Consider the following 24,362-nt stretch of genomic DNA (forward strand, 5'->3'; position numbering starts at 1 on the left):
TATCATGGAGTCCCTCTGATTGGATAAATACAGTGTTACCGTAGAGATGACCTCAGCTACAAAGGGACAGTATCATTGAGTCCCTCTGATTGGATAAATACAGTGTTACCTCAGCTACAAAGGGACAGTATCATGGAGTCCCTCTGATTGGATAAATACAGTGTTACCATAGTGATGACCTCAGCTACAAAGGGGCAGTCCCTCTGTTTTAGTGTGTTGTGTATAAATATCCATACAGGTGCTATAGCAACCCTCTCACCTGTCCTCCCTAGCACAGACACAGAGCTGTTGAGCTCCCCGCTCTTGGTTGTCACGGTAATGGTGAACACGCGTCCAGGCATGAGCACGTTGAAGGTGCACTCCCTCATGTCACGGGTCAGGTCTCTCGTGGCAACCGTGGCATTGCCATGGCGGAGCTCCACGGCGTAGCTGTCCCTGGCTGAGTTGGGGGCGTGACTCCACAGGGCGCTGAGGGAGGTCTCGTCAGCATGGCGGATATGAAGCTCTGAGACGGGCTTAGGAGCTGAGAGAGAGAGAGAGAGAGAGAGAGAGAGAGAGAGAGAGAGAGAGAGAGAGAGAGAGAGAGAGAGAGAGAGAGAGAGAAGAGAGAGAGAGAGAGAGAGAGAGAGAGAGAGAGAGAGAGAGAGAGACAGGGGGTGGTGGATTAAGGGAAAGAGAGAAGGGGAGAAATAAGGTTTGCAGAAATAGAGAGAACAATGAGATGAAGAGTCATGATGATGAGTTCTCTTATCATTCTTACTGATGCCAGTACTTTCTCCTACTCCATTATGTTGTTGTGTAGCCTACCTATTCCTCTGTGGCAGTACTCCACAGTGCCTTGCTCCCCAGTGCTCTCCACCATGACCCCAGCCCTGTAGGTCCTCCCAGGAACCAGTCCCAGGCCAGAGAAGGTGTACTCCACCACTCCTTTCTCCACGGTCCTGTTATCCAGAGTCTGGGTCCCATTTAACAGCAGCACCCTGTACTTATCCCAGTGTCCACCAGGGGGAGCCCACATCACCTTCAGAGAGTTGGAGTCATCCAGCGCCTCCATAGAGAGCTGGGACACTTTACCTGGGACTGGGACGGAGAGAAGAAGAAAGACCTGTTAAAGGCACAGTATGTATGTAATTTTACATCTAATGAAGATGTTCGGTGCATTGTTTCTCATTGAAAATATTGGGATTAAAAAAACAGTCTTCTCTCGTTGAATGACAGCAAAGCCTTTATTGAAGAATCCCTGCTGTTGACCAATCACAGACGAATAGTTATGGCCTCCAGAACAAACATGTGGTGCCAAAACACCTGTAAAACCACAAAACCCCTCACCTGAGAACAAAAACCCTCACCTGAGAACAAAACCCCTCACCTGAGAACAACACCCCTCACCTGAGAACAAAAACCCTCACCTGAGAACAAAACCCCTCACCTGAGAACAAAACCCTCACCTGAGAACAAAACCCTCACCTGAGAACAAAACCCCTCACCTGAGAACAAAACCCCTCACCTGAGAACAACACCCCTCACCTGAGAACAAAACCCCTCACCTGAGAACAAAACCCCTCACCTGAGAACAAAACCCCTCACCTGAGAACAAAAACCCTCACCTGAGAACAAAACCCTCACCTGAGAACAAAACCCCTCACCTGAGAACAAAACCCTCACCTGAGAACAAAACCCTCACCTGAGAACAACACCCTCACCTGAGAACAAAACCCTCACCTGAGAACAAAACCCCTCACCTGAGAACAAAACCCTCACCTGAGAACAAAACCCCTCACCTGAGAACAAAACCCCTCACCTGAGAACAAAACCCCTCACCTGAGAACAACACCCCTCACCTGAGAACAAAACCCTCACCTGAGAACAAAACCCCTCACCTGAGAACAAAAACCCTCACCTGAGAACAAAACCCCTCACCTGAGAACAAAAACCCTCACCTGAGAACAAACCCCTCACCTGAGAACAAAAACCCTCACCTGAGAACAACACCCCTCACCTGAGAACAAAAACCCTCACCTGAGAACAAAACCCCTCACCTGAGAACAAAAACCCTCACCTGAGAACAAAACCCCTCACCTGAGAACAAAAACCCTCACCTGAGAACTAAACCCCTCACCTAAGAACTAAACCCTCACCTGAGAACAAAACCCCTCACCTAAGAACAAAAACCCTCACCTGAGAACTAAACCCCTCACCTAAGAACTAAACCCTCACCTGAGAACAAAACCCCTCACCTGAGAACAAAAACCCTCACCTGAGAACTAAACCCCTCACCTAAGAACTAAACCCTCACCTGAGAACAAAACCCCTCACCTGAGAACAAAACCCCTCGCCTGAGAACAAAACCCCTCACCTGAGAACAAAACCCCTCACCTGAGAACAAAACCCCTCACCTGAGAACAAAACCCTCACATGAGAACTAAACCCCTCACCTAAGAACTAAACCCTCACCTGAGAACAAAACCCCTCACCTAAGAACAAAAACCCTCACCTAAGAACAAAACCCCTCACCTGAGAACAAAACCCCTCACCTGAGAACAAAAACCCTCACCTGAGAACAAAACCCCTCACCTGAGAACAAAACCCTCACCTGAGAACAAAAACCCTCACCTGAGAACAAAAACCATCACCTGAGAACAAACCCCTCACCTGAGAACAAAACCCTCACCTGAGAACAACACCCCTCACCTGAGAACAAAAACCCTCACCTGAGAACAAAAAACCTGAGAACAAAACCCTCACCTGAGAACAAAACCCCTCACCTGAGAACAAAACCCTCACCTGAGAACAAAACCCCTCACCTAAGAACTAAACCCTCACCTGAGAACAAAACCCTCACCTAAGAACAAAACCCTCACCTGAGAACTAAAACCCTCACCTAAGAACTAAACCCTCACCTGTCCACCAGGGGGAGCCCACATCACCTTCAGCCTCCAGAACAAAACCCCTCACCTGAGAACAAAAACCCTCACCTGAGAACTAAACCCTCACCTAAGAACTAAACCCTCACCTGAGAACAAAACCCCTCACCTGAGAACAAAACCCTCACCTGAGAACAAAACCCTCACCTGAGAACAAAACCCTCACCTGAGAACAAAACCCTCACCTGAGAACAAAAACCCTCACCTGAGAAAAACCCCTCACCTAAGAACTAAACCCTCACCTGAGAACAAAACCCTCACCTAAGAACAAAAACCCTCACCTAAGAACAAAACCCTCACCTGAGAACAAAACCCCTCACCTGAGAACAAAACCCTCACCTGAGAACAAAACCCCTCACCTGAGAACAAAACCCTCACCTGAGAACAAAAACCCTCACCTGAGAACAAAACCCCTCACCTGAGAACAAAACCCTCACCTGAGAACAAAACCCCTCACCTAAGAACAAAACCCTCACCTGAGAACAAAACCCTCACCTGAGAACAAAACCCTCACCTGAGAACAAAACCCTCACCTGAGAACAAAACCCCTCACCTAAGAACATAACCCCTCACCTAAGAACAAAACCCTTAACCTAAGAACAAAACCCTCACCTGAGAACAAAACCCCTCACCTGAGAACAAAACCCCTCACCTGAGAACAAAACCCCTCACCTAAGAACAAAACCCTCACCTGAGAACAAAACCCTTAACCTAAGAACAAAACCCTCACCTGAGAACAAAACCCCACACCTAAGAACAAAACCCCTCACCTAAGAACAAAACCCCTCACCTAAGAACAAAACCCCTCACCTGAGAACAAAACCCTTAACCCGAGAACAAAACCCCTCACCTGAGAACAAAACCCTCACCTGAGAACAAAACCCTCACCTGAGAACAAAACCCCTCACCTAAGAACAAAACCCCTCACCTAAGAACAAAACCCCTCACCTAAGAACAAAACCCTTAACCTAAGAACAAAACCCTCACCTGAGAACAAAACCCCTCACCTGAGAACAAAACCCCTCACCTGAGAACAAAACCCCTCACCTAAGAACAAAACCCCTCACCTAAGAACAAAACCCCTCACCTGAGAACAAAACCCTTAACCCGAGAACAAAACCCCTCACCTGAGAACAAAACCCTCACCTGAGAACAAAACCCTTAACCTGAGAACAAAACCCCTCACCTAAGAACAAAACCCCTCACCTGAGAACAAAACCCTTAACCTGAGAACAAAACCCTCACCTGAGAACAAAACCCCTCACCTGAGAACAAAACCCTTAACCTGAGAACAAAACCCCTCACCTGGGAACAAAACCCCTCACCTGAGAACAAAACCCCTCACCTGAGAACAAAACCCCTCACCTAAAAACAAAACCCTCACCTGAGAACAAAACCCCTCACCTAAAAACAAAACCCCTCACCTAAGAACAAAACCCCTCACCTAAGAACAAAACCCTCACCTGAGAACAAAACCCCTCACCTAAAAACAAAACCCTCACCTAAAAACAAAACCCCTCACCTAAAAACAAAACCCTCACCTAAGAACAAAACCCTCACCTAAAAACAAAACCCTCACCTAAAAACAAAACCCTCACCTAAAATCAAAACCCTCACCTAAAAACAAAACCCCTCACCTAAGAACAAAACCCCTCACCTAAAAACAAAACCCCTCACCTAAAAACAAAACCCCTCACCTAAAAACAAAAACCCCTCACCTAAAAACAAAACCCCTCACCTAAAAACAAAACCCCTCACCTAAAAACAAAACCCCTTACCTAAGAAAGAAACATCACCAAATGTCATCATAATAAATGAAGGAAGTCTTCTGAACTGTTTCTGCTGGGAAGCACGCAGACGCCTTAACACGACAACACAATGGACTAATTCTATGAATAGTAATCACATAGTTATGATCTTAGACATCATCGAGACACTCAACGAGCTCTTGCTGAACCCTCAATAACAGTGAGTGTTTAAATGAAACAGTCACACTTGAGGGGAATTACCATCTCACCCCCTCCTTTATCCTCTTGGCTTTAATAGCAGAGGCCCTCTCCAACAGGAAGAGTGTTCCTCTCAACAAACTAAAGGCTTCAGGTGGTTTCTGAGAACACTAATTGTTAGCATGTTGGACCAGAGACAAGACGTTCTCCTGACCACGACACAGAGTTTGTCCTGGTCTACATGACGTTTTCCTGGTTAAGCCTACTGTCACCTGTGTTAGCCGAGGCAGTTGATTGGTTGGAGAGCTCTCCGCTCTTGGTGGCAACAGACACCTGATAGGTCCGTCCAGGTGTCAGCTGGTGGAAGTGGGCCTTTGTGGTGTCAGATGACAGGGTCTTCTCCAGAGGGGTGGTTCCAGACGAGGACAGGGTCACCACTATAGAGTCCACATCACCCTGGGGTTGACTCCATGATGCTCTCAAACTGTCCTGGGTGTTATTGTTCTCTAGCTTCAGGTTGGAGACGGCATAGGGCACTAGAGAGGAAGAGAGAAGGGGGAGGAGAGAGAGGGAAGGTTGGGAGGGAGAGGGAGAGCGATAGAGGGAGAGGGAGATGGAGAGGGAGGGGAGAGAGACAGGGGGAGGGAGTGAGAGGAGAGAGAGAGGGAGAGAGAGAGGGTGGTAGAGAAAGATAGCGGGAGAGAGAGAGCAAGAGGGAGGGAGGGAGAGATAGAGGGGAGAGAGGGGGGAGAGAGAGGAGAGAGGGGGAGGGAGAGGAAGAGAGAGGGGAAAGAGAGGGGGAGGGAGAGGGAGAGAGGGAGGGAGAGAGAGGGAGAGAGACACGTCAGTAATCAGCTCAATGTAATTGAAGAATCCATAGACTCTAACCACTTCTGGGAAAATTGGAAAACACTAAACAAACAACAACATGAATAATTATCTGTCCAAAAGAGAGATGTATGGGTAAACCACTTCTCCAATCTTGATGGAGCCCGTCTCAGCAAATAGCAAAAACAGGAAAAAAATATAGCCTAATGTTAACTAGCTAACGTTGAACCTGGTTGGTTAGCTACCTGCAGATTCATGCAGGGTAGTAACGTTATGAGTTGGGATCGTGGTTCATTGTTTAGCTAGCTAGCTACCTGCAGATTCATGCAGGGTAGTAACGTTATGAGTTGAGATCGTGGTTCATTTGTTTAGCTAGCTAGCTACCTGCAGATTCATGCAGGGTAGTAACGTTATGAGTTGGGATCGTGGTTCATTGTTTAGCTAGCTAGCTACCTGCAGATTCATGCAGGGTAGTAACGTTGTGAGTTGGGATCGTGGTTCATTGTTTAGCTAGCTAGCTACCTGCAGATTCATGCAGGGTAGTAACGTTATGAGTTGAGATCATGGTTCATTGTTTAGCTAGCTAGCTACCTGCAGATTCATGCAGGGTAGTAACGTTATGAGTTGAGATCATGGTTCATTGTTTAGCTAGCTAGCTACCTGCAGATTCATGCAGGGTAGTAACGTTATGAGTTGAGATCATGGTTCATTGTTTAGCTAGCTAGCTACCTGCAGATTCATGCAGGGTAGTAACGTTATGAGTTGAGATCGTGGTTCATTGTTTAGCTAGCTAGCTACCTGCAGATTCATGCAGGGTAGTAACGTTATGAGTTGAGATCGTGGTTCATTGTTTAGCTAGCTAGCTACCTGCAGATTCATGCAGGGTAGTAACGTTATGAGTTGGGATCGTGGTTCATTGTTTAGCTAGCTAGCTATCTACGTGTCGAAACACAAAAGACTCCACAACGTAAGTAACCATTTCAATAGAATGTTCATGATGTCACTGCGACAACTGTCGATAGACGTAGCTGGTAAATTCGCTCTGGATATCTACTCTGATTTCAGAGAGCTTCGTCTGTGTGCCAAAGCTCAGAATAACTGATCGAATTTACAAACACCGATGAATATTGCCGGTGTCAGTAAACGTTGGCTAAAAAGCGTAATTCAATTGTTGCCAGCAGAACAGTTGCAGTCTCCACTTTGGATAACATGAAAACAGCCTAACCAGCTCTGCTAGGGCGAGTAAAATGGTCAGAGTGAGGTGTTCGCTCAATTGTACTGGAAGTAGCTAGCAAGCTAGCCAACATTAACCAGTTAGCTTGGGTGCATGACTGTCGTTGTGAGGTCAGAACAACCCTACTCCTCGGCCAGAGCGTCCAGTGTGCGCTCTGAATGCTCCGAGAGGGAAAACGCTCTGAATGTACAAACTGACAATCTGACAACGCTCTGAGTTTACAAACGGACAATCTGACAACACACTGAGTTTACAAACGGACAATCTGACAACACACTGAGTTTACAAACGGACAATCTGACAACACTCTGAGTGTACAAACTGACAACACACTGAGTTTACAAACGGACAATCTGACAACACTCTGAGTTTACAAACTGACAACACACTGAGTTTACAAATGGACAATCTGACAACACACTGAGTTTACAAACGGACAATCTGACAACACTCTGAGTTTACAAACGGACAATCTGACAACACACTGAGTTTACAAACTGACAACACACTGAGTTTACAAACGGACAATCTGACAACACACTGAGTTTACAAACGGACAATCTGACAACACACTGAGTTTACAAACGGACAATCTGACAACACTCTGAGTTTACAAACGGACAATCTGACAACACTCTGAGTTTACAAACGGACAATCTGACAACACTCTGAGTTTACAAACGGACAATCTGACAACACGCTGAGTTTACAAACGGACAATCTGACAACACACTGAGTTTACAAACGGACAATCTGACAACACACTGAGTTTACAAACGGACAATCTGACAACACACTGAGTTTACAAACGGACAATCTGACAACACACTGAGTTTACAAACGGACAATCTGACAACACACTGAGTTTACAAACGGACAATCTGACAACACTCTGAGTTTACAAACTGACAACACACTGAGTTTACAAACGGACAATCTGACAACACTCTGAGTTTACAAACGGACAATCTGACAACACTCTGAGTTTACAAACGGACAATCTGACAACACACTGAGTTTACAAACTGACAATCTGACAACACACTGAGTTTACAAACGGACAATCTGACAACACTCTGAGTTTACAAACTGACAACACACTGAGTTTACAAACGGACAATCTGACAATGCACTGAGTTTACAAACGGACAATCTGATAATGCTCTGAGTTTACAAACGGACAATCTGACAACACACTGAGTTTACAAACGGACAATCTGACAACACTCTGAGTTTACAAACGGACAATCTGACAACACTCTGAGTTTACAAAACAACACACTGAGTTTACACAATCTGACAACACACTGAGTTTACAAACGGACAATCTGACAACACTCCGAGTTTACAAACTGACAACACACTGAGTTTACAAACGGACAATCTGACAACACACTGAGTTTACAAACGGACAATCTGACAACACTCTGAGTTTACAAACTGACAACACACTGAGTTTACAAACGGACAATCTGATAATGCTCTGAGTTTACAAACGGACAATCTGACAACACACTGAGTTTACAAACGGACAATCTGATAATGCTCTGAGTTTACAAACGGACAATCTGACAAAGCACTGAGTTTACAAATGCCCAGAGCACACTCTGGCACTCCAGATTAAATTTACACCCATAGTATAAACCAGCCTTTAGTCTTGTTTATTAATACATGGCCTCACATTTGAATCCTTAAAGAGATGGGCGGAGCTAAGGCTTAAGAGGGTGTGAACGATGCTGAATGGGGGTGGAGACAAAGAAGATCTCTCCAGTAGGTGAACCAAAACATTCACAGGTCATTTTCTCAAAAGTGAGATTAAGAGTTCATCAACTTTCAAAGCAGAATTACTTTCCCAATGTTCCTCAACCTCAGTGTATGATATTATCAGGAATCAAGTGCAGGCCGTGTGAAGTGACAATGTGAAGCACAAAGACAGGTGAAACAGACCAGGGCGTGACACATATTCCATTTTATAGCTCTGAGTCTCTACTTCTATCCAAAGTTTAAAAAAATTGAAACACAATTTCAAATGTTGCTCCATAAGACCAAATCAAGCCGGTCGGTCATGTATGACTGTCCTTGTCTATCAGTGTATCAGTGTTTTGTGACTTATCGTGTTTCATGTTTTTTGTGGACCCCAGGAAGAGTAGCTGCTGCTTCTGAAAAAGCTAATGGTGATGATAAAAACGAATAAATAATGTCAGCCTAAGGCCTAAGGCGGAGGTTTACGATGGCTGAATATATTGCAGAAAATTCACACCGATCCTGGACAGTTAAAGAGTAACACAGGCTTGGTTGGGTAGGGACTCTGTTGGGAAAGAAAGCAGGCTTGGTTGGGTAGGGACTCTGTTGGGAAAGAAAGCAGGCTTGGTTGGGTAGGGACTCTGTTGGGAAAGAAAGCAGGCTTGGTTGGGTAGGGACTCTGTTGGGAAAGAAAGCAGGCTTGGTTGGGTAGGGACTCTGTTGGGAAAGAAAGCAGGCTTGGTTGGGTAGGGACTCTGTTGGGAAAGAAAGCAGGCTTGGTTGGGTAGGGACTCTGTTGGGAAAGAAAGCAGGCTTGGTTGGGTAGGGACTCTGTTGGGAAAGAAAGCAGGCTTGGTTGGGTAGGGACTCTGTTGGGAAATAAAGCAGGCTTGGGCCCTGGGTCCATACCAGACCCTAACACTCAGTCTTTCCCATACACTACACAGGACGGGCCCTGGGTCCTTACCAGACCCTAACGCTCAGTCTTTCCCATACACTACACAGGACGGGCCCTGGGTCCTTACCAGACCCTAACGCTCCACAGGATGCAGGGAGCAGAGGAGAGGTTGGCACATTCCCATATTCTCACTATCCCATTATTCGTGTGGGCTGATGACTATGTGAGAAGCTCAATGGTTAAAATTCATAGCTGATCACCGAAGCGCTTTCCTGGAATTTGGTGCAGTATGACTTTAATAGTTATAATTACATTTTTATTTCTAAATATAGTGATGATCCTAACTTACAAATATGTTTATTTTTATTTTTTATTTCACCTTTATTTAACCAGGTAGGCTAGTTGAGAACAAGTTCTCATTTACAACTGCGACCTGGCCAAGATAAAGCAAAGCAGTTTGACACATACAACAACACAGAGTTACACATGGAGTAAACAATAAACAAGTCAATAACACAGTAGAAAAAAAGAGAGTCTATATACATTGTGTGCAAAAGGCATGAGGAGGTAGGCGAATAATTACAATTTAGCAGATTAACACTGGAGTGATAAATGATCAGATGGTCATGTGCAGGTAGAGATACTGGTGTGCAAAAGAGCAGAAAAGTAAATAAATAAAAACAGTATGGGGATGAGGTAGGTGAAAATTGGGTGGGCTATTTACCGATGGCCTATGTACAATAGATGTTACGTCGCTGTTACAGATGCTGACGTCATCTAAGGAGAGTCCTTTCCAATGAATCCCATTTCAAGACTGAATCCTTACCCGTCTGTATTTGTCTTGAGGTGGTACTCTGGCGTCCCCCTGCCTCCGTCACCATGGTGATGTTATACACGCGCCCTGGCACCAGGTCGGTGACAGTGTAGTCTTTAGCGGTGCTCTCCAGAGTCAGGTTCCTCACCACACCCACTCGGTCGGTGAGCAGTAGCCTGAAGCGCTCAGTCCTCCCTGGGCCAGGCTGCCAGGAAACACCCAGGCTGTCTGATGTCCCAGACACCTGTAGGCCACTGACTGTCGATGGACCTGAGCGATAGAATGGGCTGTCAGTGACTGAAACAAGATACCATCCATCAAGCTAAGATTAAACAAAAGTCAAGTTGGCAATTCACTTATAAAGGTACATGTTTTGATATTCAAGCAAACACGTTTTTCAACTAAACTCAGCAAAAAAAAAGTCCTCTCACTGTCAACTGCGCAACTATTTTCAGTAAACTTAACATGTGTAAATATATGTATGAACATAACAAGATTCAACAACTGAGACATTAACTATACAAGTTCCACAGACATGTGACTAGCAGAAATGTAATAATGTGTCCCTGAACAAAGGGGGGTTCAAAATCAAAAGTAACAGTCAGTATCTGGTGTGGCCACCAGCTGCATTAAGTACTGCAGTGCATCTCCTCCTCATAGACTGCACCAGATTTGCCCGTTCTTGCTGTGAGATGTTACCCCACTCTTCCACCAAGGCACCTGCAAGTTCCCGGACATTTCTGGGGGGAATGGCCCTAGCCCTCACCCTCTGATCCAACAGGACCCCACAACAGGACCCAGACGTGCTCAATGGGATTGAGATCCGGGCTCTACGCTGGCCATGGCAGAACACCGACATTCCTGTCTTGCAGGAAATCACGCTCAGAATGAGCAGTCTGGCTGGTGGCATTGTCATGCTGGAGGGTCATGTCAGCATGAGCCTGCAGGAAGGGTACCACATGAGGAAGGAGGATGTCTTCCCTGTAACGCACAGCGTTGAGATTGCCTGCAATGACAACAAGCTCAGTCCGATGATGATGTGACACACCGCCCCAGACCATGACGGACCCTTCACCTCCAAACCGATCCCGCTCCAGAGTACAGGCCTCTGTGTAACGCTCATTCCTTCAACGATAAACGCGAATCTGACCATCACCCTTGGTGAGACAAATCCGCGACTCGTCAGTGAAGAGCACTTTTTGCCAGTCCTGTCTGGTCCAGCGACGGTGGGTTTGTGCCCATAGGCGACGATGTTGCAGGTGATGTCTGATGTTACAACAGGCCTACAAGCCCTCAGTACAGCCTCTTCAGCCTATTGCGGATAGTCTGAGCACTGATGGAGGGATTGCACGTTCCTGGTGTAACTCGGGCAGTTGTTGTTGCCATCCTCTACCTGTCCCACATGTGTGATGTTCGGATGTACCGATCCTGTGCAGGTGTTGTTACACGTGGTCTGCCAGTGCGAGGACGATCAGCTGTCCGTCCTGTCTCCCTGTAGCGCTGTCTTAGGCGTCTGACAGTACGGACATTGCAGTTTATTGCCCTGTCCACATCTGCAGTCTTCATGCCTCCTTGCAGCATGCCTAAGGCACGTTCACGCAGATGAGCAGGGATCCTGCGCATCTTTCTTTTCGTGTTTTTCAGAGTCAGTAGAAAGGCCTCTTTAGTGTCCTAAGTTTTCATAATTGTGATCTTAATTGCCCACCGTCTGTAAGCTGTTAGTGTCTTAACGACCGTTCCACAGGTACATGTTCATGAATTGTTTATGGTTCATTGAACAAACATGGAAAATGGTGTTAAAACCCTTTACAATGAAGATCTGTGAAGTTATTTGGATTTTTACGAATTATCTTTGAAAGAGAGGGTCCTGATTAAGGGACGTTTCTTTTTTTGCTGAGTTTATATTGCCAAATCTGATCCAAAAGCAGTCACAATGTCAGGGCGGGATCACTGTCATAACAATGGCTACATACTGTAACAGACAAGTTAGATGGCCAAAATAATAACTGTTAGACAACATCATCACCAGAGGAGTGGTGCAGAACTACACAGAGAACTATATAGTAGGTCAGGGGAATGACAGGTCAAGGGAATGACAGGTCAGGGGAATGACAGGTCAGGGGAATGACAGGTCAGGGGGAATGACAGGTCAGGGGAATGACAGGTCAGGGGAATGACAGGTCAGGACAGGTCAGGGGGAATGACCTGTCAGGGAATGACAGGTCAGGGGAATGACAGGTCAGGGGAATGACAGGTCAGGGGAATGACAGGTCAGGGGAATGACTGGTCAGGGGAATGACAGGTCAGGGGAATGACAGGTCAGGGGAATGACTGTCAGGGGAATGACTGGTCAGGGGAAACAGGTCAGGGGGAATGACAGGTCAGGGGGAATGACTGGTCAGGGGAATGAAAGGTCAGGGGAATGACAGGCCAGGGGAATGAAGGGCCAGGGGAATGACAGGTCAGGGGAATGACTGGTCAGGGGAATGACTGGTCAGGGGAATGACAGGTCAGGGGAATGACAGGTCAGGGGAATGACTGGTCAGGGGAATGACAGGTCAGGGGAATGACAGGTCAGGGGAATGACAGGTCAGGGGAATGACTGGTCAGGGAATGACAGGTCAGGGGGAATGACTGGTCAGGGGAATGACAGGTCAGGGGAATGACAGGTCAGGGGAATGACAGGTCAGGGGAATGACTGGTCAGGGGAATGACCGGGGAATGACAGGTCAGGGGAATGACAGGTCAGGGGAATGACAGGTCAGGGGAATGACAGGTCAGGGGAATGACTGGTCAGGGGAATGACAGGTCAGGGGAATGACAGGTCAGGGGGAATGACTGGTCAGGGGAATGACTGGTCAGGGGAATGACAGGTCAGGGGAATGACAGGTCAGGGGAATGACAGGTCAGGGGAATGACTGGTCAGGGGAATGACAGGTCAGGGGAATGACAGGTCAGGGGAATGACCGGTCAGGGGAATGACAGGTCAGGGGAATGACAGGTCAGGGGAATGACAGGTCAGGGGAATGACAGGTCAGGGGAATGACAGGTCAGGGGAATGACCGGTTAGGGGAATGACAGGTCAGGGGAATGACAGGTCAGGGGAATGACTGATGAACATCACTGTTACACAATGTTTCATTAGGAGAGGAATGACAGCAGGCAGATCTTCACAGAAAGTAGACAGAGCTGCAGGTCTTTACTCTCTGAGAGGAATGACTGGGACTGTTACACTATGTCTCATCAGAGGTGTGGTGGTCATTTAAACTACACAGAGACCGATGACATTACTGTTACACCGTGTTTCATCAGTCAGAGGTGTTGTGCCAGGACAGAACAGAACAACACAGCACTTCATAGAACTATGACCAGAACAGACCAGTAGAGACACTCTGAGAACAGACCAGTAGAGAGAATCTGAGAACAGACCAGTAGAGAGACTCTGAGAACAGACCAGTAGAGAGACTCTGAGAACAGACCAGTAGAGAGACTCTGAGAACAGACCAGTAGAGAGACTCTGAGAACAGACCTGAGAACAGACCAGACTCTGAGAACAGACCAGCACTCTGAGAACAGACCAGTAGAGAGAATCTGAGAACAGACCAGTAGAGAGACTCTGAGAACAGACCAGTAGAGAGAATCTGAGAACAGACCAGTAGAACAGAGACTCTGAGAACAGACCAGTACTCTGAGAACAGACCACTCTGAGAACAGACCAGTAGAGAGACTCTGAGAACAGACCAGTAGAGAGACTGAGAACAGACCAGTAGAGAGACTCTGAGAACAGACCAGTAGAGACACTCTGAGAACAGACCAGTAGAGAGACTCTGAGAACAGACCAGTAGAGAGACTCTGAGAACAGACCAGTAGAGAGACTCTGAGAACAGACCAGTAGAGAGACTCTGAGAACAGACCAGTAGAGAGACTCTGAGAACAGACCAGTAGAGAGACTCTGAGAACAGACCAGTAGAGACACTCTGAGAACAGACCAGTAGAGAGACTCTGAGAACAGACCAGTGAGAACAGACCAGTAGAGAGACTCTGAGAACAGACCAGTAGAGACTCTGAGAACAGACCAGTAGAGAGACTCTGAGAACAGACCAGTAGAGACACTCTGAGAACAGACCAGTAGAGAGACTCTGAGAACAGACCAGTAGAGAGAACTCTGAGAATAGACCAGTAGAGAGACTCTGAGAACAGACCAGTAGAGACTCTGAGAACAGACCAGTAGAGAGACTCTGAGAACAGACCAGTAGAGAGACTCTGAGAACAGACCAGTAGAGAGACTCTGAGAACAGACCAGTAGAGAGACTCTGAGAACAGACCAGTAGAGAGACTCTGAGAACAGACCAGTAGAGAGACTCTGAGAACAGACCAGTAGAGAGACTCTGAGAACAGACCAGTAGAGACTCTGAGAACAGACCAGTAGAGACTCTGAGAACAGACCAGTAGAGAGACTGAGAACAGACCAGTAGAGAGACTCTGAGAACAGACCAGTAGAGAGACTGAGAACAGACCAGTAGAGACTCTGAGAACAGACCAGTAGAGAGACTGAGAACAGACCAGTAGAGACTCTGAGAACAGACCAGTAGAGAGACTGAGAACAGACCAGTAGAGAGACTGAGAACAGACCAGTAGAGACTCTGAGAACAGACCAGTAGAGACTCTGAGAACAGACCAGTAGAGAGGTGCGTGGTGGAGATGGCGGAAGCAGATAGGATTGTTTCATGGCTGTTTAAAGTTCTCTGGCCACGGCTTCAGCCCCGGTCAGACCCCGAGCCCCCGCTAGCCCGCTGGGAGGGGATGATGGGAAGCGAGAGAGGAGAAAAAGGGGACCTTTTAGATGGGTGGGGAGGGGGGCAGGAGGCGAGCCCTGACTCCCTATTCCAGGCAGGCAGGCGCCCATTTGGGTGGGTACAGTGGTGCGTTAACGAGCCTCTCCTGTGGTGGTACTGACAGAATAGAACAATGACATTCTGGAATGCCAGAATATCATTGTATTTTGTAGGACGTATTAACATGGCATAGAGCAACCCCCTTTTGTGGCTGATTTCACAGACAATGAACCTAGACTTTTTAATGTCTACAGTCACATTGGAATGACAAGAATGCATTCATTTATTTTCTTCTAATTAGTTGTGATGTTAGTATGACACCTCTAGCCATGGATGATCTAAATGCCACTGTGTTATCTACACGTTTTATGTGTTAAAATAGCTCTAGATAAGAAGTGATAGTCCAGCATTGTGCCCAGAAAGGGGCGGAGTTTAGTATGAGGTACAACGCATTCAGAAAGTATCCAGACCGCTTGACTTTTTCTAAATGATCTGTTACGTTACAGCCTCATCAATCTACACACAATACCCCATAATGACAAAGCAAAAACAGGTTGTCACAAAATGTCTGCAAATTTATTTTAAAGAAATCAAAGGAAATTATCAAATTTACATAAGTTTTCAGACCCTTTACTCAGTACTTTGTTGAAGCACCGTTGACAGTGATTACAGCCTCGACTCTTCTTGGGTAGGACGCTACAAGTTTTGCACATCTGTGTTTGGGGAGTTTCTCCCATTCTTTAAGCTCTGTCAGGTTGGATGGGGAGCGTCGCTGCACAGCTATTTTCAGGTCTCTCCAGAGATGTTCAATCAGGTTCAAGTCCGGGCTCTGGCTGGGCCACTCAAGGACATTCAGAGACTCCTGTGTTGTCTTGGCTGTGTGCTTAGGGTCATTGTCCTGTTGGAAGGTGAAGCTTCGCCCCAGTCTGAGGTCCTGAGCGCTCTGGAGCAGGTTTTCATCAAGGATCTCTCTGTACTTTGCTCCATTCATCTTTCCCTTGATCCTGACTAGTCTCCTAGTCTCTGCCGCTGAAAAACATCCCCACACCAGGATGCTGCCACCACCATTATTCACCGTAGGGATGGTGCCTGGTTTCCTCCAGATGTGACGCTTGGCATTCAAGCCAAGAAGTTCAAACTTGGTTTCATCAGAGCAGAAGATCTTGTTTCTCATGGTCTGAGAGTCCTTTAGGTGCCTTTGGCAAACTCCAAGCAGGCTGTCATGTGCCTTTTACTGAGGAGTGGCTTCCGTCTGGTCACTCTACCATAAAGGCCTGATTGGTGGAGTGCTGCAGAGATGGTTGCCCTTCTGGAAGGTTCTGTGGTTCCCATCTCCACAGAGGAACTCGGAAGGTCTGTCAGAGGGACATCGGGTTCTTGGTCACCTCCCTGACCAAGGGCCTTCTCCCCCAAATGCTGTTTGGCCGGGGGCCAGCTCTCGGAAGAGTCTAGGTGGATCCATATGTCTTCCATTTAAGAATGATGGAGGCCACTGTGTTCTTGGGGATCTTCAATGATTCAGAAATATTTTGGTACCCTTCCCCAGATCTGTGGCTCGACACAATCCTGTCTTGAGCTCTATTGACAATTCCTTTGACCTCATGGCTTGGTTATTGCTCTGACATGCACTGACAACTGTAACCTATATAGACAGATGTGTCCCTTTCCAAATCATGTCCAATCAATTGAATTTACCACTGGACTCCAATCAAGTCATAGAAACTTCTGAAGGATGATCATGGAAACAGGATGCACCTGAGCTCTATTTCGAGTCTCATAGCAAAGTATCTTTCTGTTTTTTATTTTTAATACATTTGTTAAAATATCTAAAAACCTGTTTTCACTTTGTCATTATGGGGGTATTGTGATGTCATTAAGGGCTGTTGTGATGTCTTTATGGGGTATTGTGATGTCATTATGGGGTATTGTGACGTCATTATGGGGTATTGTGATGTGATTATGGGGTATTGTGATGTCATTATGGGGCATTGTGATGTCATTATGGGGTATTGCGATGCCATTATAGGGTATTGGGATGTCCTTATGGGGTGTTGTGTGTAGATTGATGATTACAGTTTTTTTGATTGATTTTAGAATAAGGCTGTAATGTAACAAAATGTGCAAAAAGTCAAGGGCTCTGAATATTTTCGAATGCACTGTATGACTAGAGTCTGTTGAATGTCTCAGTATGATCAGATTAGAGTCTGTTAAAGGTCTCAGTGTGATGTACGACCAGACTAGAGTCTGTTAAAGGTCTCAGTGTGATGTATGACCAGACTAGAGTCTGTTAAAGGTCTCAGTGTGATGTATGACCAGACTAGAGTCTGTTAAAGGTCTCAGTGTGATGTTTGACCAGACTAGAGTCTGTTAAAGGTCTCAGTGTGATGTATGACCAGACTAGAGTCTGTTAAAGGTCTCAGTGTGATGTATGACCAGACTAGAGTCTGTTAAAGGTCTCAGTGTGATGTATGACCAGACTAGAGTCTGTTAAAGGTCTCAGTGTGATGTATGACCAGACTAGAGTCTGTTAAAGGTCTCAGTGTGATGTATGACCAGACTAGAGTCTGTTAAAGGTCTCAGTGTGATGTATGACCAGACTAGAGTCTGTTAAAGGTCTCAGTGTGATGTATGACCAGACTAGAGTCTGTTAAAGGTCTCAGTGTGATGTATGACCAGACTAGAGTCTGTTAAAGGTCTCAGTGTGATGTATGACCAGACTAGAGTCTGTTAAAGGTCTCAGTGTGATGTATGACCAGACTAGAGTCTGTTAAAGGTCTCAGTGTGATGTATGACCAGACTAGAGTCTGTTAAAGGTCTCAGTGTGATGTATGACCAGACTAGAGTCTGTTAAAGGTCTCAGTGTGATGTATGACCAGACTAGAGTCTGTTAAAGGTCTCAGTGTGATGTATGACCAGACTAGAGTCTGTTAAAGGTCTCAGTGTGATGTATGACCAGACTAGAGTCTGTTAAAGGTCTCAGTGTGATGTATGACCAGACTAGAGTCTGTTAAAGGTCTCAGTGTGATGTATGACCAGACTAGAGTCTGTTAAAGGTCTCAGTGTGATGTATGACCAGACTAGAGTCTGTTAAAGGTCTCAGTGTGATGATGACCAGACTAGAGTCTGTTAAAGGTCTCAGTGTGATGTATGACCAGACTAGAGTCTGTTAAAGTATGACCAGACTAGAGTCTGTTAAAGGTCTCAGTGTGATGGGTCTCAGTGTGATGTATGACCAGACTAGAGTCTGTTAAAGGTCTCAGTGTGATGTATGACCAGACTAGAGTCTGTTAAAGGTCTCAGTGTGATGTTTGACCAGACTAGAGTCTGTTAAAGGGGACAGTGTGATGTATGACCAGACTAGAGTCTGTTAAAGGTCTCAGTGTGATGTTTGATCAGACTAGAGTCTGTTAAAGGGGACAGTGTGATGTATGACCAGACTAGAGTCTGTTAAAGGTCTCAGTGTGATGTATGACCAGACTAGAGTCTGTTAAAGGGACAGTGTGATGTATGACCAGACTAGAGTCTGTTAAAGGTCTCAGTGTGATGTATGACCAGACTAGAGTCTGTTAAAGGGGACAGTGTGATGTATGACCAGACTAGAGTCTGTTAAAGGTCTCAGTGTGATGTATGACCAGACTAGAGTCTGTTAAAGGGGACAGTGTGATGTATGACCAGACTAGAGTCTGTTAAAGGGGACAGTGTGATGTATGACCAGACTAGAGTCTGTTAAAGGGACAGTGTGATGTATGACCAGACTAGAGTCTGTTAAAGGGGACAGTGTGATGTATGACCAGACTAGAGTCTGTTAAAGGGGACAGTGTGATGTACGACCAGACTAGAGTCTGTTAAAGGGGACAGTGTGATGTATGACCAGACTAGAGTCTGTTAAAGGTCTCAGTGTGATGTATGATCAGACTAGAGTCTGTTAAAGGGGACAGTGTGATGTACGACCAGACTAGAGTCTGTTAAAGGTCTCAGTGTGATGTATGATCAGACTAGAGTCTGTTAAAGGTCTCAGTGTGATGTATGACCAGACTAGAGTCTGTTAAAGGTCTCAGTGTGATGTATGATCAGACTAGAGTCTGTTAAAGGGGACAGTGTGATGTACGACCAGACTAGAGTCTGTTAAAGGTCTCAGTGTGATGTGTGACCAGACTAGAGTCTGTTAAAGGGGACAGTGTGATGTATGACCAGACTAGAGTCTGTTAAAGGGGACAGTGTGATGTACGACCAGACTAGAGTCTGTTAAAGGTCTCAGTGTGATGTATGATCAGACTAGAGTCTGTTAAAGGTCTCAGTGTGATGTATGACCAGACTAGAGTCTGTTAAAGGGGACAGTGTGATGTATGACCAGACTAGAGTCTGTTAAAGGTCTCAGTGTGATGTACGACCAGACTAGAGTCTGTTAAAGGGGACAGTGTGATGTACGACCAGACTAGAGTCTGTTAAATGTCTCAGTGTGATGTGTGACCAGACTAGAGTCTGTTAAAGGGGACAGTGTGATGTATGACCAGACTAGAGTCTGTTAAAGGGGACAGTGTGATGTATGACCAGACTAGAGTCTGTTAAAGGTCTCAGTGTGATGTATGACCAGACTAGAGTCTGTTAAAGGGGACAGTGTGATGTACGACCAGACTAGAGTCTGTTAAAGGTCTCATTGTGATGTTTGATCAGACTAGAGTCTGTTAAAGGGGACAGTGTGATGTACGACCAGACTAGAGTCTGTTAAAGGGGACAGTGTGATGTATGACCAGACTAGAGTCTGTTAAAGGGGACAGTGTGATGTATGACCAGACTAGAGTCTGTTAAAGGGACAGTGTGATGTATGACCAGACTAGAGTCTGTTAAAGGTCTCAGTGTGATGTATGACCAGACTAGAGTCAGTTAAAGGGGACAGTGTGATGTATGACCAGACTAGGGTCTGTTAAAGGTCTCAGTGTGATGTATAACCAGACTAGAGTCAGTTAAAGGGGACAGTGTGATGTACGACCAGACTAGAGTCTGTTAAAGGGGACAGTGTGATGTACGACCAGACTAGAGTCAGTTAAAGGGGACAGTGTGATGTACGACCAGACTAGAGTCTGTTAAAGGTCTCAGTGTGATGTATGACCAGACTAGAGTCTGTTAAAGGTCTCAGTGTGATGTATGACCAGACTAGAGTCTGTTAAAGGGGACAGTGTGATGTACGACCAGACTAGAGTCTGTTAAAGGACAGTGTGATGTATGACCAGACTAGAGTCTGTTAAAGGGGACAGTGTGATGTACGACCAGACTAGAGTCTGTTAAAGGTCTCAGTGTGATGTATGATCAGACTAGAGTCTGTTAAAGGGGAAAGTGTGATGTACGACCAGACTAGAGTCTGTTAAAGGTCTCAGTGTGATGTATGACCAGACTAGAGTCTGTTAAAGGGGACAGTGTGATGTATGACCAGACTAGAGTCTGTTAAAGGGGACAGTGTGATGTATGACCAGACTAGAGTCTGTTAAAGGGGACAGTGTGATGTATGACCAGACTAGAGTCTGTTAAAGGGGACAGTGTGATGTACGACCAGACTAGAGTCTGTTAAAGGGGACAGTGTGATGTATGACCAGACTAGAGTCTGTTAAAGGGGACAGTGTGATGTATGACCAGACTAGAGTCTGTTAAAGGGGACAGTGTGATGTGTGACCAGACTAGAGTCAGTTAAAGGGGACAGTGTGATGTACGACCAGACTAGAGTCTGTTAAAGGGGACAGTGTGATGTATGACCAGACTAGAGTCTGTTAAAGGGGACAGTGTGATGTATGACCAGACTAGAGTCTGTTAAAGGGACAGTGTGATGTACGACCAGACTAGAGTCTGTTAAAGGGGACAGTGTGATGTACGACCAGACTAGAGTCTGTTAAAGGGGACAGTGTGATGTATGACCAGACTAGAGTCTGTTAAAGGTCTCAGTGTGATGTATGATCAGACTAGAGTCTGTTAAAGGTCTCAGTGTGATGTATGACCAGACTAGAGTCTGTTAAAGGTCTCAGTGTGATGTGTGACCAGACTAGAGTCTGTTAAAGGGGACAGTGTGATGTATGACCAGACTAGAGTCTGTTAAAGGTCTCAGTGTGATGTATGATCAGACTAGAGTCTGTTAAAGGGGACAGTGTGATGTACGACCAGACTAGAGTCTGTTAAAGGTCTCAGTGTGATGTATGATCAGACTAGAGTCTGTTAAAGGGGACAGTGTGATGTACGACCAGACTAGAGTCTGTTAAAGGTCTCAGTGTGATGTATGACCAGACTAGAGTCTGTTAAAGGTCTCAGTGTGATGTATGACCAGACTAGAGTCTGTTAAAGGTCTCAGTGTGATGTATGATCAGACTAGAGTCTGTTAAAGGGGACAGTGTGATGTACGACCAGACTAGAGTCTGTTAAAGGTCTCAGTGTGATGTGTGACCAGACTAGAGTCTGTTAAAGGGGACAGTGTGATGTATGACCAGACTAGAGTCTGTTAAAGGGGACAGTGTGATGTATGACCAGACTAGAGTCTGTTAAAGGTCTCAGTGTGATGTATGACCAGACTAGAGTCTGTTAAAGGTCTCAGTGTGATGTATGACCAGACTAGAGTCTGTTAAAGGGGACAGTGTGATGTACGACCAGACTAGAGTCTGTTAAAGGGGACAGTGTGATGTATGACCAGACTAGAGTCTGTTAAAGGTCTCAGTGTGATGTATAACCAGACTAGAGTCAGTTAAAGGGGACAGTGTGATGTACGACCAGACTAGAGTCAGTTAAAAGGGACAGTGTGATGTATGACCAGACTAGAGTCTGTTAAAGGTCTCAGTGTGATGTATGACCAGACTAGAGTCTGTTAAAGGGGACAGTGTGATGTATGACCAGACTAGAGTCTGTTAAAGGTCTCATTGTGATGTTTGATCAGACTAGAGTCTGTTAAAGGGGACAGTGTGATGTACGACCAGACTAGAGTCTGTTAAAGGGGACAGTGTGATGTATGACCAGACTAGAGTCTGTTAAAGGGGACAGTGTGATGTACGACCAGACTAGAGTCTGTTAAAGGTCTCAGTGTGATGTATGACCAGACTAGAGTCTGTTAAAGGGGACAGTGTGATGTATGACCAGACTAGAGTCTGTTAAAGGTCTCAGTGTGATGTATGATCAGACTAGAGTCTGTTAAAGGGGACAGTGTGATGTATGACCAGACTAGAGTCTGTTAAAGGGGACAGTGTGATGTACGACCAGACTAGAGTCTGTTAAAGGGGACAGTGTGATGTATGACCAGACTAGAGTCTGTTAAAGGGGACAGTGTGATGTATGACCAGACTAGAGTCTGTTAAAGGTCTCAGTGTGATGTATGACCAGACTAGAGTCTGTTAAAGGGGACAGTGTGATGTATGACCAGACTAGAGTCTGTTAAAGGTCTCAGTGTGATGTATGATCAGACTAGAGTCTGTTAAAGGGGACAGTGTGATGTATGACCAGACTAGAGTCTGTTAAAGGTCTCAGTGTGATGTATGATCAGACTAGAGTCTGTTAAAGGGGAAAGTGTGATGTACGACCAGACTAGAGTCTGTTAAAGGTCTCAGTGTGATGTATGACCAGACTAGAGTCTGTTAAAGGTCTCAGTGTGATGTATGACCAGACTAGAGTCTGTTAAAGGACAGTGTGATGTATGACCAGACTAGAGTCTGTTAAAGGTCTCAGTGTGATGTATGACCAGACTAGAGTCTGTTAAAGGGGACAGTGTGATGTATGACCAGACTAGAGTCTGTTAAAGGTCTCAGTGTGATGTATGACCAGACTAGAGTCTGTTAAAGGGGACAGTGTGATGTATGACCAGACTAGAGTCTGTTAAAGGTCTCAGTGTGATGTGACCAGACTAGAGTCTGTTAAAGGGACAGTGTGATGTGACCAGACTAGAGTCTGTTAAAGGGACAGTGTGATGTATGACCAGACTAGAGTCTGTTAAAGGGACAGTGTGATGTATGACCAGACTAGAGTCTGTTAAAGGGGACAGTGTGATGTATGACCAGACTAGAGTCTGTTAAAGGGGACAGTGTGATGTATGACCAGACTAGAGTCTGTTAAAGGGGACAGTGTGATGTATGACCAGACTAGAGTCTGTTAAAGGGGACAGTGTGATGTATGACCAGACTAGAGTCTGTTAAAGGGGACAGTGTGATGTATGACCAGACTAGAGTCTGTTAAAGGGGACAGTGTGATGTATGACCAGACTAGAGTCTGTTAAAGGGGACAGTGTGATGTATGACCAGACTAGAGTCTGTTAAAGGGACAGTGTGATGTACGACCAGACTAGAGTCTGTTAAAGGGGACAGTGTGATGTATGACCAGACTAGAGTCTGTTAAAGGTCTCAGTGTGATGTATGACCAGACTAGAGTCTGTTAAAGGTCTCAGTGTGATGTATGACCAGACTAGAGTCTGTTAAAGGTCTCAGTGTGATGTATGACCAGACTAGAGTCTGTTAAAGACTAGTCTGTGATGTGACCAGACTAGAGTCTGTTAAAGGGGACAGTGTGATGTGTGACCAGACTAGAGTCTGTTAAAGGTCTCAGTGTGATGTATGACCAGACTAGAGTCTGTTAAAGGTCTCAGTGTGATGTATGACCAGACTAGAGTCTGTTAAAGGTCTCAGTGTGATGTATGATGATCAGACTAGAGTCTGTTAAAGGGGACAGTGTGATGTATGACCAGACTAGAGTCTGTTAAAGGGGACAGTGTGATGTATGACCAGACTAGAGTCTGTTAAAGGTCTCAGTGTGATGTATGACCAGACTAGAGTCTGTTAAAGGTCTCAGTGTGATGTATGACCAGACTAGAGTCTGTTAAAGGGGACAGTGTGATGTATGACCAGACTAGAGTCTGTTAAAGGTCTCAGTGTGATGTATGACCAGACTAGAGTCTGTTAAAGGGACAGTGTGATGTATGACCAGACTAGAGTCTGTTAAAGGGACAGTGTGATGTATGACCAGACTAGAGTCTGTTAAAGGTCTCAGTGTGATGTATGACCAGACTAGAGTCTGTTAAAGGTCTCAGTGTGATGTATGACCAGACTAGAGTCTGTTAAAGGGGTCTCAGTGTGATGTATGACCAGACTAGAGTCTGTTAAAGGGGACAGTGTGATGTATGACCA

The 24,362-nt window shown here is 45.8% G+C and overlaps 1 protein-coding gene and 1 long non-coding RNA gene across 3 annotated transcripts in view; both read right to left on the minus strand.

Moving 5' to 3' along the window:
- LOC127927861 (uncharacterized) overlaps window positions 1–144 on the minus strand; it is a 1,016-nt gene extending 872 nt beyond the window's left edge. The window contains exons 1-2 of one of the 2 annotated variants that reach the window (XR_008129355.1): window positions 110–144; window positions 1–51 (exon numbers count right to left, since the gene is read on the minus strand). The exon at window positions 1–51 is cut by the window's left edge and continues 89 nt beyond it. This is a non-coding gene — a long non-coding RNA (uncharacterized LOC127927861). The remainder of the gene's footprint in view (window positions 52–109) is intronic. The other variant, XR_008129356.1, reaches the window with a different exon arrangement.
- The window catches only part of LOC118381850 (receptor-type tyrosine-protein phosphatase beta-like), a 147,917-nt gene that overhangs the window by 113,840 nt on the left and 9,715 nt on the right, over window positions 1–24,362 (minus strand). Inside the window, exons 3-6 of the mRNA XM_052514573.1 lie at window positions 10,400–10,657; window positions 5,143–5,406; window positions 808–1,080; window positions 260–523 (exon numbers count right to left, since the gene is read on the minus strand). Coding sequence (XP_052370533.1) covers window positions 260–523; window positions 808–1,080; window positions 5,143–5,406; window positions 10,400–10,657 — 1,059 coding nt within the window. The remainder of the gene's footprint in view (window positions 1–259; window positions 524–807; window positions 1,081–5,142; window positions 5,407–10,399; window positions 10,658–24,362) is intronic.

Source organism: Oncorhynchus keta, unplaced genomic scaffold, assembly GCF_023373465.1.
Source record: "Oncorhynchus keta strain PuntledgeMale-10-30-2019 unplaced genomic scaffold, Oket_V2 Un_scaffold_180_pilon_pilon, whole genome shotgun sequence".
Taxonomy (NCBI): Eukaryota; Metazoa; Chordata; class Actinopteri; order Salmoniformes; family Salmonidae; genus Oncorhynchus; species Oncorhynchus keta.